This window comes from Thermobia domestica, chromosome 1 (assembly GCF_964235325.1).
Source record: "Thermobia domestica chromosome 1, izTheDome1.hap1.1, whole genome shotgun sequence".
In the NCBI taxonomy this organism is placed as follows: domain Eukaryota; kingdom Metazoa; phylum Arthropoda; class Insecta; order Zygentoma; family Lepismatidae; genus Thermobia; species Thermobia domestica.
Genome location: NC_137454.1, coordinates 341,933,192 through 341,947,426, shown reverse-complemented (window position 1 = coordinate 341,947,426; position 14,235 = coordinate 341,933,192). Strand labels below are relative to the sequence as shown.

Sequence of the window (14,235 nt, the reverse complement as noted above, 5' to 3'; positions counted from 1 at the left end):
TATATACTCAATTTCTTTGTCTGGTCTCTTCATACTGGCCCTGAAGATGAGAACAATATCGGTTCTCAGAACGTTGGACAACGAATACTTCAGCTGGTTGATATCCCCAAAACATATATTTGTAAACTAAAAAATATTTGCGCATTGCTTATAAACTCTGACTAGTAGCATAAGTTGTCCGTCTTTTCTTTATGACGCCACAGTTTATATAAGATGATCGGAGTGTATTAAAATAACCTCGTATACCTTTCACTTTTACAAGCAGTGTCTGGTTTCCGAATTTTTGGTGGGAAGTGTTCAGCATTATCTTCTGTATTAATAAAAATAAACAAAATCTTGTCTCTTTGTATTTGTGGACGGCCGAACATCTGAACCGATTTACATTTTTTTTAACGTACTCGTAAATAGTATATACCTCGAACTCGGATTTTCGTGACACTTTCATTAAAATACGTCTAGTAAACAAAGTAGCGGAAGTCAAAATTTATGCCGAAAACAGTATATCACGCCGCAATAATAGATTAATTAATTACTACATTGAAATATTATCCGTTTTTCGTGGTTCACATCATATTTCCATTATTCTAACGTAGACTGGCATAAACCACAAAATACCTGCGAGAAAACGAAGCAACTTAGGAAGGAATACCAGGGATGTTATGTCCAACGACAGATTTAGAGCAGCAAAGAAAGAGCAAATCACACGCAAGCGGTTAGACAACGAGAGAAACGAGTAAACGTATTTAGCACTTGAGTCAAGCTAGGTGTTTATCAATCCATTTCGATGAAAATGCAAATTCCCAACAGGGGGTAGGAGTTTCATATAAATCCTTTAAATATTTCACATAAACCTATTTCCCTCGTGCAAAGAACAGGCGTCCACTTAACCAAGAATGAAAAGGCAAAAGCAGAAATTTTATCTGCTCTATTCACTACTGCAGAATTCAGTAAAACATAGATATAATCACTCCATCACTAATATATTACAGAGAAGTGCAATGGTGAATGTGTCAATGTAGGGGTAGAACTATGTGCCCAATCCGCCCAATGTGCTTAAGATACGAAGCAAGGAATCTGAAACTATCAGATGAAAAGACACTTACATTGTGATTCTTGTGGTAGCTGAAATAAAACTTTGTAGGCTCCGCCTCCTCTGTAGCCTATGTAACTTCTAGGCAAATGGCAAGTCTAGAACTGAAGTATAGACTTGAAGTGTTTGTTGAGTGAACGTAGGTGATCCTTTTATGTAATCCGCATGCCTTTCATATTTCCTTGTCTGGGAGTTCCAGGTGTATGTCTGAAAAATTAAAATACGTTTTGGACTTATTTCAATAAAGCGGGCTAGATCCTGGAAACAACCGTGACTTAATTCATTCAATTTAGACAGTTAATATTTTGTACTCAAGCCAGCCTTAAATTGTTTACATAGATTTTTACAAAAGTTTAAATATTTACAATAACTTCGTTTTTTTTTCTTTCTTTGATTTGGTATACTACAATATATCTTAAAGAGAACGCAACTTGAACTAATTTGAGCTTTGTTTTATTGTATACCTTCATCCTTTCTTTAGTAGATAGTTTCAATATTTCCTTTATATGGCTAGGAAAGATAACTACAGTGCAATCTCCATAACATTTAGATGAGGGTTAAGTAGTGCTACAAAGTCTTTAGTAAAATAGTCTTGTGTATAACAGAAGCCATACAATCAATTCTCATAAACGATCAGTCAAGGTAGCAACCATATTTGCTGATTCTATTAAATCTAGTGAACAGTTCGGTTGCATAATAATAATTCGTCTATCTTTTCGCTTAATCATTTCGTCGAATATTGTATTTTATACTGTAATTTGTAATTTATACTGTATCATTACTATAAATTATCACGTGGTCTGCAATTTTCCTACATCAGTTTACATAGAAATATCTCATAGCGGAATTTGTATTATAGACTATAGTTAAACCTCAAAAATAACATGGAACACAAGAAGACAATAGCGCAAACATCCTAATGAATAAATAAGGACTCAGCTTATATCGTACCGTTGTAGAAGAATTTTAGAATTTTCCGAACTACAAGATTCGACGATATATTGCTATTATCAAAAATACTGGCGTGTGCAACTGTATATTTATGTGTCGGATACAACTTATTTTCTGTTAATTTAATGTTTACTAAAGTTGATTAGTGCTGAGTAAATGAAATGAAATCTTTAAGTTTTACGTCTTACGTTTATGCCGACTAGGCTAAGGAAGACGGTATGTTGAGTAAAAACTGATAGTATCTCCATAAAAGTATCACAGCCAGACAAATTTACGCTTTGTGTTCAAACATGTTCATGATAGATCTGTGTTCAATCATGCTAGATTTTTAAAGCGCTCTTAAATGTGCACGAATTCATCTGCTGCTGGTTCAAACGTTCTTAAAATTCATCCTTGATTTCATCCAGGTAAAAGTTTTTTCTAAATTGGAAAATTACTCCAGTGAAATAGACAATTGAAGAAAATTGGTCAAATGTTGTTATTCGCATAATATAAAATTATGCACTTCAGAACTTGACTTTCTGAGTAGAAATGGTACCGTAAACAAGGAAAGCAATATTTTTTTCTCTCAAATTCGCAAAGTTCATCGCCCAGTATGTGGTTGTTACGGCTAATGAATCTCCAAGAAATATTGGTCCTCCTTCTTCTCCCTACTTAATAAAGCATTTAGCGAAAGAGCGTATAGTGTATTCTTTAGAGTGTGTATGATGTTTTCATTATTTACTGATTAGTAATTTCCAGCATATTCTGAAAAAAAATATCCAAGAAGTTGTTTTTTTCTTAATATGATAGATCAGAATTATAATCGGAAAAATATGAAAGTGAAGCATTGTCACAGGCCGGTAGCCAGCCCCAAAATGTAGGGGAGAGGGCGATCCAACCATATTATATAGTTCATCACCATATTATAGTTCATCTGCAAGCCTATCGTGAAAATTTTAGGGGGCCCCGGCCCCCTCTAGACTCCCCGTGGATACGGGCCTGTTTTGCCATGTTTGCTAGAGCATCAACCCTTGAGCATTTTATTATGTTTCAAAAAATATACGACTTGTTTTCTTAGTCTGTTTATCGCTGGTCAATTTTGTTGAAGTATATAATTCTAAATATACCTCTTCGATGTTATCTAAAAGAAATTCACCATGCTCCCTCAATTGTTTATCAAATGATCCGCAATTGCATATGTTTGAAAAATATGCAGCTGGGAAAGAGGTAAAATTTGTAAAGATATTCACGAAATTAAAATTTATTCGTACTGCAATCATCTGACGTCACATTGCTTTTCATCATAAGTTTAGGTAGTAAAATTCCGTCAGCAAGAAGCTGTGTTCACTCAGGATACACTTGATGCGATAGGGTTGATTAAAACTAACTGAGTAGACGAAGATAAACAAGAAATTTTGGTTAAGCGTAAACATTTGTAGAAACAGTTGATATTTTGTCGGAAATGCAGTTAGAAGTACACAAATCCATCCACGAATATAAAGACAACTCTTTTACGAATCTGAAAATGAACCTATTATGGTTCTAATGATCCACATACTGCATTTAAAGGTAATTCTTCTCATTTATCCGTGACAGATGAGCAACTGAAGAAACATTATGTCAACTGAAAAAGCACTGAAATATTTGATTGTGTGTATAATTTTCGCCTAACCTCACTGGAATGTTCTTTGAGAGCGTGAAAATTCTAAAATTTGAGTCTATACCAGTGAAAGAAAGTGAGTACCACTCACACTCCGTTGTGAGCGGCAGAATCAAACAGCCTAAAAACGCATTTCTCTATGTGTGTTAGCAGGGGCGCCCGAAGAAAATTTTCTAGGGAGGGGCTCATCTCCATGGTTACTATATTACGTTTGGTATTTAATATACGTGGTTTGCTATATTACCACGTATACATTTTCATGAGCCAGAGGGGGGCCCGGGCCCCACCCTGCCCTCCCCCTTCGGACGCTCATGTGTGTTGGGCCTCAATTGAAAAACAAGAATTTTAATGGCTGGAAATATTTAATTCTGTTTCCTGTGTTCATATGTGTGTGTTTCAAATTATGCCCGAATGAATCCATAGATTGCCATTATTAACGCAACACAATATGAGCCAAGACTAACCTGCGCATAGAAGTCCTTCTTCCCAATGATCCTCCTTAGTGTCGGCAGAGATGATCCTTCTCTTAGACAGGATGGATGAATCCCTTCCTTTGACAGTCTGGGTGATTAGTCGATTGTTTCCAGAAAAGTCGGTGGACGCTCAATTTTCTTCAAACGTGGTCTAACTGAAGCCCCTTTGACTGAAGTGTTGGTGATGCCAAAGTTTAAAGACAAAGTCCAAAGATGAATCATGAAATATCTCCGAGTCGAACACAGAGAGAAATCTAGAGACTGAAGAACTAATGACTGACGACGACTCAATCTCTGATGATTGAAGGATGAAGTAGATGACTGTGAGCCCAGAAGAGAGAGTTCATTGTCTGTTGTGTTATTGTGGTCTTCACTCTTGGGTTTTTGTTCGTTTCTTTCTGGTTTCAAACTCGGAGGTTTTTCACCTTAGTCTTTGCTCAGTATGTATTCGTCAGTTAATATTTTGACAACTTATGGATTCTACTAAGCATACCTTGAAAACACAAAAAACTACAGCGTTGCGGCTTCATTACATTTTCTCATGGGTGTAGATTACCTTGTTTTTTCTTTCTTTTTAGAAGTTAACAACCTGTCTTTTGTTTCATTTAAATCTCTGCTTCTTTCTGGTTCTACGTTCATTGTTCGTATATTTCGTTCTACAGATAATTTACATGCTAATAAGTTTTTTATCAATAAATCAAAGTTATATCTCAATAATATTGCCACGTTCTAGTGGAGAAAAGGGACGGTATCCAGAAAAAAAATGCATTTATTCAAAAAAAAACTTCCGAAAGAGAGGCATCAAAACAGTAGTGAAAAAAGAAAAGCACAATTTCATATAAAGCAAAAACAACAACTATCTTTAACACGGAAGAGAATTTTTATAAAAATATTAACAGCCACTGTACGGATACCTAACAGTCTTTGAGTGACATCACAATCGAAAGAAACGGAAGAAACAGGATCTTCAATAGAAATAAATCTAAATGTTCTCATTAAAAGACGGAAGGAAAGCAGTGACCAACTTTAGAAATATCAAAAATAATATTTTGGCCAAAGTGGAATAGGACGCAAGGCTATGGCGTAGGTGGGTCAAAGTTACGGTTTGTGATGTGGAAAGAGAATTGAGATGGTACATAACGACTTGTCTCAATCGAGTTGTCATTCAGTACGATTCAGACCTATGCATGTGCTGGATCTCCCCCCACAGTCTTTGTAGTTCATAACCCTCGAAGACCCATCCGTGCCCTATAGCGCAGTAAATTATAGCTCCGAAATTTGTCTCAATTAGCTATATTAAACACACGGCAAAAGTGTGCTTGTGCCTAAGCCGCTTTGACTATACGCGACTTTTACTCGTCGTTATATTTTCGATTAATCGTGTAGGATGGTTGTACTTATGTAAGTATTATAAGTCTAATATTACTAGTATCCACGATTGATTAATCAGGGTAACTCGAGAAAGAATTAACTAGGTCTAAGTATGACATTAGTCCAGTGTATTCTAGAGTAGATTGGGAGCTCAATATTGCTTTCTTTCGTAATTCGTCTTTATGGCGAATAACTCTTCGAATTGACTATTAATTGCTCTGTGCAATATTGTAATTTATGCTAATGCTGTCAAAAGGATAGAATGTTTTCATGTTTTGAAGAGCACTATCCTCGAACCCAGGATCTTTGGTACTATATACTACCGTTGTAACATATTTTGTAATTAACCCAAAGACTACTCAGAAACTTACTATAATAAATAAGTATTAAAAATTCCAATTGATTTGCTTTTTTAAGTATTAAAAATTCCAATTGATTTGCTTTTATTTACATAACTGAAAGGTAATAATGTATCAATTATTTCTGTAGTATCAATTACTGTAGTATCAATTATTTCTAGGTATGTGATGGGTTAAGAAAATCGTGACAATTTCAACGAATCCTAACATTTCTATTATTTCTAGATATATATTAGATACGAGTAATCCTTAATTACGGTTATGTGAAATGGCTCTCCGGCGGGGAATCGAACTCTGGTGTCCCGCGTGAATTTAATAGGATGGAGAACACATCTAAAAAGCTGCGAGAACTTCTGCTAATAGGATGGAGAATATATCTAAAAAGCTGCGAGAACTTCTGCTAAATTACAAATGAAGAGTGTGCATTTTTATCACCAGTTAGTAAAGTCATTAGTTAAACCGTTTTTGCCCAACCGGAAAGAAGTTTATCGAAACTGAAACTTGTTACTATTGGAAACTACGAAGAACAATGTATCAGGATGTCATTCTTTGTAAGTTTTGTAATTAAAAGATTTCGCTAAAAAGAAAAGTCGTAATCCATTACACTTAAAGTTTGTTAGATAGTTTGCTGTTATACAATTCTGAAAGCGTAAAGCTTTGTATAAATGAGAAAATTCTAAAAATATTTATAAGATTTTTTAAATAGCTTATAATGATCATAAATACTATTGATCCATTTTGTTCAAAACGAAATACTTCTTTTTGATCATGTAAATTGTTTTGTAATTTGTTATCTTTGTTAAGTATAAATCTTTAATGTATGTACCCGTACATAATTTCCAATAAATTTCATCAATAAAATTTTCTTCATTCTGCATTAGATTCAGTAGAATTCTTATTTGAGTTGTTATATTTAAATAAGAATAGGCAAATTAATGGTCAGAAGTTAGGTCTATGTATTCGAGTTTATAATAGAAGGATAAAATCCAGAACAATAATTTTATTATAGTACAGATCTAAAAACCACATTCTCGACCTTCTGGATATATGTTACTGACTAAACAACTTGTTAATTATAATATGGCAATTCAGTAACAAGTTGTTAATTGCAGTTGCAAATTACAAGGTTGTTGATCACTCAGACCACTCACTGCAAGCTAGGAGTCACTGAGTAGTAATATTATTTCTTATTGAATTAGTTAAAATTCCAATAGGAAAGGAAATTGCTGTTACTTACGAGGAATTGTCATAAGGATAGGAATCAGTCATGAAAAACCTGAATGCACCTCCGTGCAATACGTCTGGTAATGAGTTCACTAAACTAATAAAATCTGCACACGATATTGTACCTTATCTGTAAATCGACTCCAAAGTCGCCATGTAAAATTCGCTATAACTTCCAAATTATCATTGATTTTTATTCAAAAACAGATCAGTACAGCTACAAAGAACAGATCAGTACAGATTTATAAACACAATAATAATGATATTAAAACAATAATTATATTTTCGAGCATTTGCGAGATCCCAGATTTATACATATATCTGTATCATAAATATCTATTTGAGCTTTTTCTTCTTCAAAGTCAGCCTTGTTCTCACGTATTTTATGCGACAGTTCTCCTTAATCGCCAACTGATTCGGTTAGTCTACGCCAGCGATGAATATCGTTTAAAAATTAAAAAAAAAAAAAAAAAAAAAAGTGCTTTTTATGCCTTCGAAAGATTTTCGCGTCTTCTTTCGTTTGCCAGTTCGTGTTTTTCGGCCTTTGTTCCACACAAATTTCAGGACAGCTAGTTTTTGTTATTCGTAATTTCATCAGTACCGGATATCCGGTGTGAAGCAGCAGGTGATTCAAAGTCGTTGTTGATTCCGAATTCTTATTGCGTCAAAGATAAACGAGATGATGGTCGGTTTAAATAATTTGATCGTGACCTGCTTGAAACACTTCCTTTATCTATAGCTTCTTTATCCAATGAGTAAATCGAAATATTTGAAAAAACAAGTGACACACTGACTTTATTTCCCGGAATTCACTTTTAGTAACTTGTACTTTATTAATGTCATGTTTTGTACTTTGTACGTGTTTTGGAAAACCTCCTAAGTTGTAATTAGAATTTCAATCCAACAGCGTAAACATCCTGGACCTTATAGAAAATCAAACAAAATTCCACACCAAGGCATGCTGAAATGATACATCAGACACTCATATATAGTGTGCAAATTCATCACACTCAAACAAAATGGAAATGAAGCATTCTTGACATCTTGACTGAACAAAGAAGAAACTCAATGGCTTAAGATATTTATGCTGTGGAGAAAGTCATACTGGAAGTCTCAGTATCCTTGTGTTTGTAAGTGTATAATGTGCCAATGTATATAGCTGTATTGTTACCTATGTAGCTAATTATCAGTCATTCGATCACTAGCCTTCCGCATTTGCCACTAGCACTAGCAAAAAATAGAAAACTGAATATATTGCTAATTCAGTATGAACATTTTTACGCTGTATCCCGTAGAAGTAGAGTAGTTTCGGTGTATAGTAACACCTTTATCGATGACTTCTGAATGCTACTAAAGCGAGTCGCATGGTTGAAGTGGCAATATATAAAATAATTTTTGGGGGACGCCGAATTTCATATTTGTCCTGAGTGACAAACCCTAGTTGTGGATCTGCTTTTTGTGAAACCTTTCTGAGAGAAAACTGAAAACGTAAGTTTCATGGTAAGTCTGTTCACAGATTTTTGTGTTTAGTTTCTACAGCCAGCTGAAAAGTGAATTGCAGTTATCAGGAAAATCATTCCAGTTATTGTTCAAGAAACCGAAGACTAATCAAGGATTAATCTTTACTCAAGAAGTCGAATTCTTGCTGTTTTTGAGGAGTGATGTTGGTTAATTTTTTTCTCTCAGAAAGATTCCACAGAGAGGGAGGAACATTGATATGTAACTCTAGTTTAGCAATATTCAAAACTCATGGTTAAGATCGCACATCGAAACTGTGATTGTGGCTCTACTTCGGGATACAATGTAAGACCGTTCAATGCTTAGAGTTATTCATTATGTCATCGATCAGCGATTATTATATTATTGGCTTGTTTATAACTCTTGAAGCGGCAGATATTAACTAGTTTGCCACTAATGTTCTATTACTTCTATTTCTAGCTGGGCTTCTGACGAGAGATTATCGCAAGAGAGAAAGAAAGAAGTGGGGTCAAGCCAAAGCCAGAAAGAAGTTCACTTGGAAGAAGAGATAAACATATGTGTCTTTTTTCTTTATATAAAGTAGCTGTAAAGCAATAAATCGTAATGTATAAAACAAGAACTTTTACTTCTAACCCCCCCCCCTTCCCCCCGTGAGGAAAATCTCAATCAAACAAGTAAATCAAATCCTAATTTTAGAACATTTTAAATTCTTCATTCCAGACCTATACTTTCGTACTTTTGACGGAAAATGAAGCACACATTGTTGTGTGAGTCCATGTTAGGTAAATAGATATTTGCACTTGAATTACTTTGCACATTTAAGGAACTGTGCTAACTAACTAACTATGGCCTATGGGACCCGAAAGTTCAATGCCGCATTCACAAGAGCTGTCGATTGACTTCTGTCCGTAACCATTTCCCATTCCTGTCTCTTTTGGATCGTAATGTTGGCCTCAGGTTTTTATTTTCAAATATTTTTAGGAAACTGTATATCTTGTACATATGGATAACTGCATATGTGGATATGTATTGCATATTATTAAAGTGTAGGCTACGTTTACAGAGATTCGAATAATTTTTAAGTGGATAAAATGTTACCGTATTTCAAAACTCTTGAGTGGTTGAGATTTTATCAAATTTCATTTTAATATTTGTTAGGAAAACACACCAGTTTTACAAAGTTGAAACACATCGCTCGATTGATGGCTTTGTTACAATTTAATGAGAATTTCAACAGCGAGGCTATTTGTTCCCGTCACGATAAGGCCAAGGCCGCATACTGTACATGAAAATTTCGATTTCAAATCTATTCCGATCTCAGGAATAAAAGTGAGAATACGATCACTAAAGAGTGCATTATCCCCCCAAAACCTAATTTAAAGTTTTTAGACAATCCTAAACCTTCTCTGAGATTTGAAGAGTAAAAGCACGAGATTTGCGAACTGGAATGTCATATTTTGTATCGTACAAGAAAATAGCTTCTTAATATGTACTGTCGGAGAAGGGAAATGAGTTAAGCTCCTGCAGTCAGAAACATTCTAGGTAGAAGCATAGAAGACCATAACAGGGTTCACACTAACCTTGAAAGTCAGGAAAATATTTCAGAATATGCTGAAAGTCAAGAGAATCTTCTATATTTCATAGAGTAGACAGGGATTTTTTTCTAACTGTCCACAGAAGATATGAAGAATACCCAAAGCATCAAGGCAGATTCAGAAAGAAGAAGACAAGAAAGAAGTTGAGAAAGAAAATTATCTTTAGAAGTAAAGGAGCATGAGAAACGCCGAAAGATGTTAAAACTGTAAGCTTTCACAGAAAAAAGAAGAAGAAACTAAATCAGAAATTTAAAATACTGCAGAAAAAAATAGATTTTTTTTTGGTTTTAGATAATCAGAGATAAGCCAAATTTTGATATTTGAATCTTGATGTTTGTGAGTGTATTTAGAATCCTGAAATATCGTTAGTTTTATAAATATTTTTGATGCTAGTGTTTTGTTGCAGAATTCACTCAAGTAATACGGAGGGTTGCTAAAAGAAATAAAGCATTCAAACTGACAAATGTAGAAAAACTTATTAACGAAGAAATTGGTTACGTAACACAAAAAGCTGGAAATCTTGCATACAATATAGGGAAAAATTACAAGATGATTTAATGAAAGAAATTGGACATGATGAGACGCTTTAAGTTTTACGTCCCACGATTATGCCGGTTAGGCTAAAGGAGACGGTGATGATGAGTAATGGATGAAATGGTGGAATGAAGAAAGTGGGAGGAAACGGGAGAACCGAGAGAAAACCCACACACACGGTGTTTGTCCACCACAAATTTCACTTGGCGCGGGCTTTGATCGAACTCGGAACCCCATGCACCAGAGGTGAACGTGATGAGACGCTTGTGTCGGGTGGTAAAGATTATGTGCTACAGTGAAATTTAGAGCTATGTCGGTGGTAGTTCACTACCAGAAGGGCCACCCCTACCAAATTGGTCTAAATGGAGTAGCCAGACGAAAAGTATTCTAGGAGAAGGCAGCAGTTCTCCAGTAGCCAAGTTGACGGAAATCATAGTGATTGGTACGGCAACTCGGACATTAATCCCAGGCGTGGTCAGAGTGACTTTAACGGCTGGGATACTGCGGAGTGGAAGGCAATGGAAATCACCATTCGATTTTTCCTATTTTATTGACAGCAGAAAGAGAACATATCATCGTCTAATATTCAACACCACATATCTCCAATTTTGGCAAACTTGAGTTTTAGATACCATTATAATCAGTATAGAATGGCACACAATCTGGTTAAGTAGTACACCGATATCATGCTCTGTCATTCCCTTAAAGTAATACCACATATTTTGAGGTTGAAGCTAGTTTTTAAACAGTTTTGTTTTTCCTCATTGGGTAAATGTTACTTAGGTGGTATTGAATCTCAGATGACGATATGTACAATAGTCTTTCGCAGGTCAAAATATAATTCCGGAGTAAAATATCCTGCTATTCGGATCTCCGGGAGGGGGATGGTTGGACAAGAAAGTAATAATATGCAGAACATAAATAGGGAAAGAAAAACATACAAGGACAAAAGATTTAGGGTAGGTACATGGAGCGTATCATGTTACAGGGAAGGAAATTAGAAAATCTTAAAAAAGGAAATGAAACAAAATAATGTAGATTTGCTAGCTAGTTTGTGAAGTTAGAAGAGAAGGTAAAGGAGTGTTGAACAGTGGGTGTTTTATTCGGGTAAAGAAAAGGGTGGCCGTAATTGTGTAGGAATAATTCTTGGGAAGCGCTTAAAAGAGAAGGTAGGAAAGTAGAATTTGTTGATTGTCCGAGATTCGAAATGGAAAGGCAACCAGGATAGATAATATACCAATCGAATTTATCACAAATATGGAAGACAAGGTCAAGAAAGAATTGTTTCTACTCTGTAATGAAATATATGAAACAGAATAGTGGGCAAAAGGCTTCCTGAAGACGATCGTGATACTGACGATTGCGAAATCGAACCCAGGGACATGCGAAGAGTATAGAACTATTAGTCTCATATCTCATGCAACAAACATTTTGCTCCGAATTTTGAACAGGAGATTGTGTGGAAGAACAAATGAAGTAGTTGAGAAGGAACAGTTCGGATACAGGAGAGGTAAGGGCATAAGAGATCCAATACAATTGGATTATTAAGGGTGATCAGTCAAAAGTTTATAGAAAGAAGGAAAGAGGAGTGTTGTATTTATTGATCTAGAAAAGGCTTTTGATGGCATGAATTGCGAACTGTTGTTAAAAGTTCTAAATAAGGTTGGTTTGGAATGGAAAGATCGAAGACTCATAAGAAACTTATATGTAAACCAACAAATAAGTGTTAGAATGAGGAAATGTCAGAGAAGAGTTCAATGAGAAGGGGAGTTCGACAGGGATGCTCTCTCTTGCCAACAATATTTAATATCTAGAAGATATAGTGAAAAAGAGCCTCCATAATGAAGACAGCATTTTGGTAGAACAATTAGACGTACATTTTGCAGATGAAATGGCGCTTGTTGCGGAATCTGAAAAGAAAATAAGATTTTAGAAAACTTGAGAAAGGGATAGGATGAAAATAAATGCTAGAAGACAAAGCCACGGTGATTGGAACGAAGCGGTCGGTAGAGGGGGAGGGGGAATAGAACAACTGACTAGTTTTTGATATATGGGTAGTATTATTAGTGATGATATGAAGTGTGAACATGAACTAAAAGAAAGAATATGAATGGCGATAAGAGGGAGAAAAAACTATTTTGTGGGACCTTGAATAAAGAGTTGAGAAAAAGATCCATAAAATGCTTCGTGTGTAGGGATGGGCACGAGTCGAGCTGAAACTCGACTCGACTCGAATTCGAGTCGAGTTTCGAGCCGAGTCAAAGGTAGTTTTCTCGAGTCGAGTTCCGAGCCGTTTTAGCTCGTTTTGAAATCATGGCCTGATTAAACTGGAAAGCGAAGGTCATGAGAAATGTAAGCCGCAATGTGGAATACTTTTAGTGTTGTTCACGAGAGGGGACACTGATTGCATCTCATCTCGTCTCGATAACGAGACCACAATAGATTTTTTAAAAATAAAAAGACAGCCTCAAATGTCGTGAGCACCAATATATGTATATACTATAGTTTTTACCATCAAGGCTGAGACCTGCACAGTCGTATTTCTGAACCTAAGCAGAAGCCCAACCCGGGTAGTGATGTCAACGGGCTCGGCTCGGTTCAACTGAGCGCGAGCCGGCCCGGATCAATTGAGCCAATGGCCTGAGCCGGCTTGTTCGGGATGAGCCACTGAATCGGTTCGGTTCGGCTCAGGTGAGCCATCGGTTTTTGGTTAAGAGAGGTGTTGACTCGGCTCACTTCTCGGTTCGGCTCGATAGTAGATCAGCTGTGAGCCGAGCCACTCGATCCGTTGACAACCCTAAACCCGGACCGAGCACCGCGGTGATTCAGATAACTGCTAACTCCAGAACAGAAAAATAACAGGGTTGCCGGGGTATTCTAAGATGGATATAGGCATATACAGGATGTGTCTCATGTAACCCCTCTTAATTAAATTGATGTCGGTATCAATTTATCTCCTGGTATACACCTTTATGCTATAGCCGTGTTGAAGCAGCTCTCACGTTATGAATACTCGTAATTAATTAATTAATACGTACAATTTACCGTATTATCCAATATTTTATCATATATATATCTCGAATTACCCCCTCCAATCATAATTACCAACATTAAATCTCCTTGTCTTTATATATGTGACTGTGTATAGCTGTGTTGAAATGGCTTCCATTATGAATGATTAATAAAAGGGATAATTCAAAATTGATCACTTTTCTAAATATCTTATCATAGGTTATATGGAGAAATTACTAATTTTTCAGTATTAACATATTGCTTTATTAGTCTTGTTTTCTGTTAATATCAATCATTACAAAGAATTCTAGTGACAAAAGAAATCATACTTAACTTTAAATTATCTTCATAATACTTTTTTGTAATATTCCTATATTGTCTTTAGCTGTATAATTTTCCTATGGTATTTTTAAATTCCTCATAGAATTTCTTGCGAGAAGAATAATCGTCATCTAGTTTCTACATATTATTATTATTATTATTATTATTATTATTATTATTATTA

At 35.4% G+C, this 14,235-nt stretch overlaps 1 protein-coding gene across 2 annotated transcripts in view; it reads left to right on the top strand.

The window, feature by feature from the left end:
- Nucleotides 1-9,208, top strand: part of mRpS9 (mitochondrial ribosomal protein S9) — a 430,030-nt gene extending 420,822 nt beyond the window's left edge. For both annotated transcript variants that reach the window (XM_081729930.1, XM_081729921.1), the window contains exon 11: nucleotides 9,049-9,208. In XM_081729930.1, coding sequence (XP_081586056.1) covers nucleotides 9,049-9,140 — 92 coding nt within the window. In that variant the 3' untranslated portion in view covers nucleotides 9,141-9,208. The remainder of the gene's footprint in view (nucleotides 1-9,048) is intronic.
- Nucleotides 9,209-14,235: the final 5,027 nt, after the last annotated feature.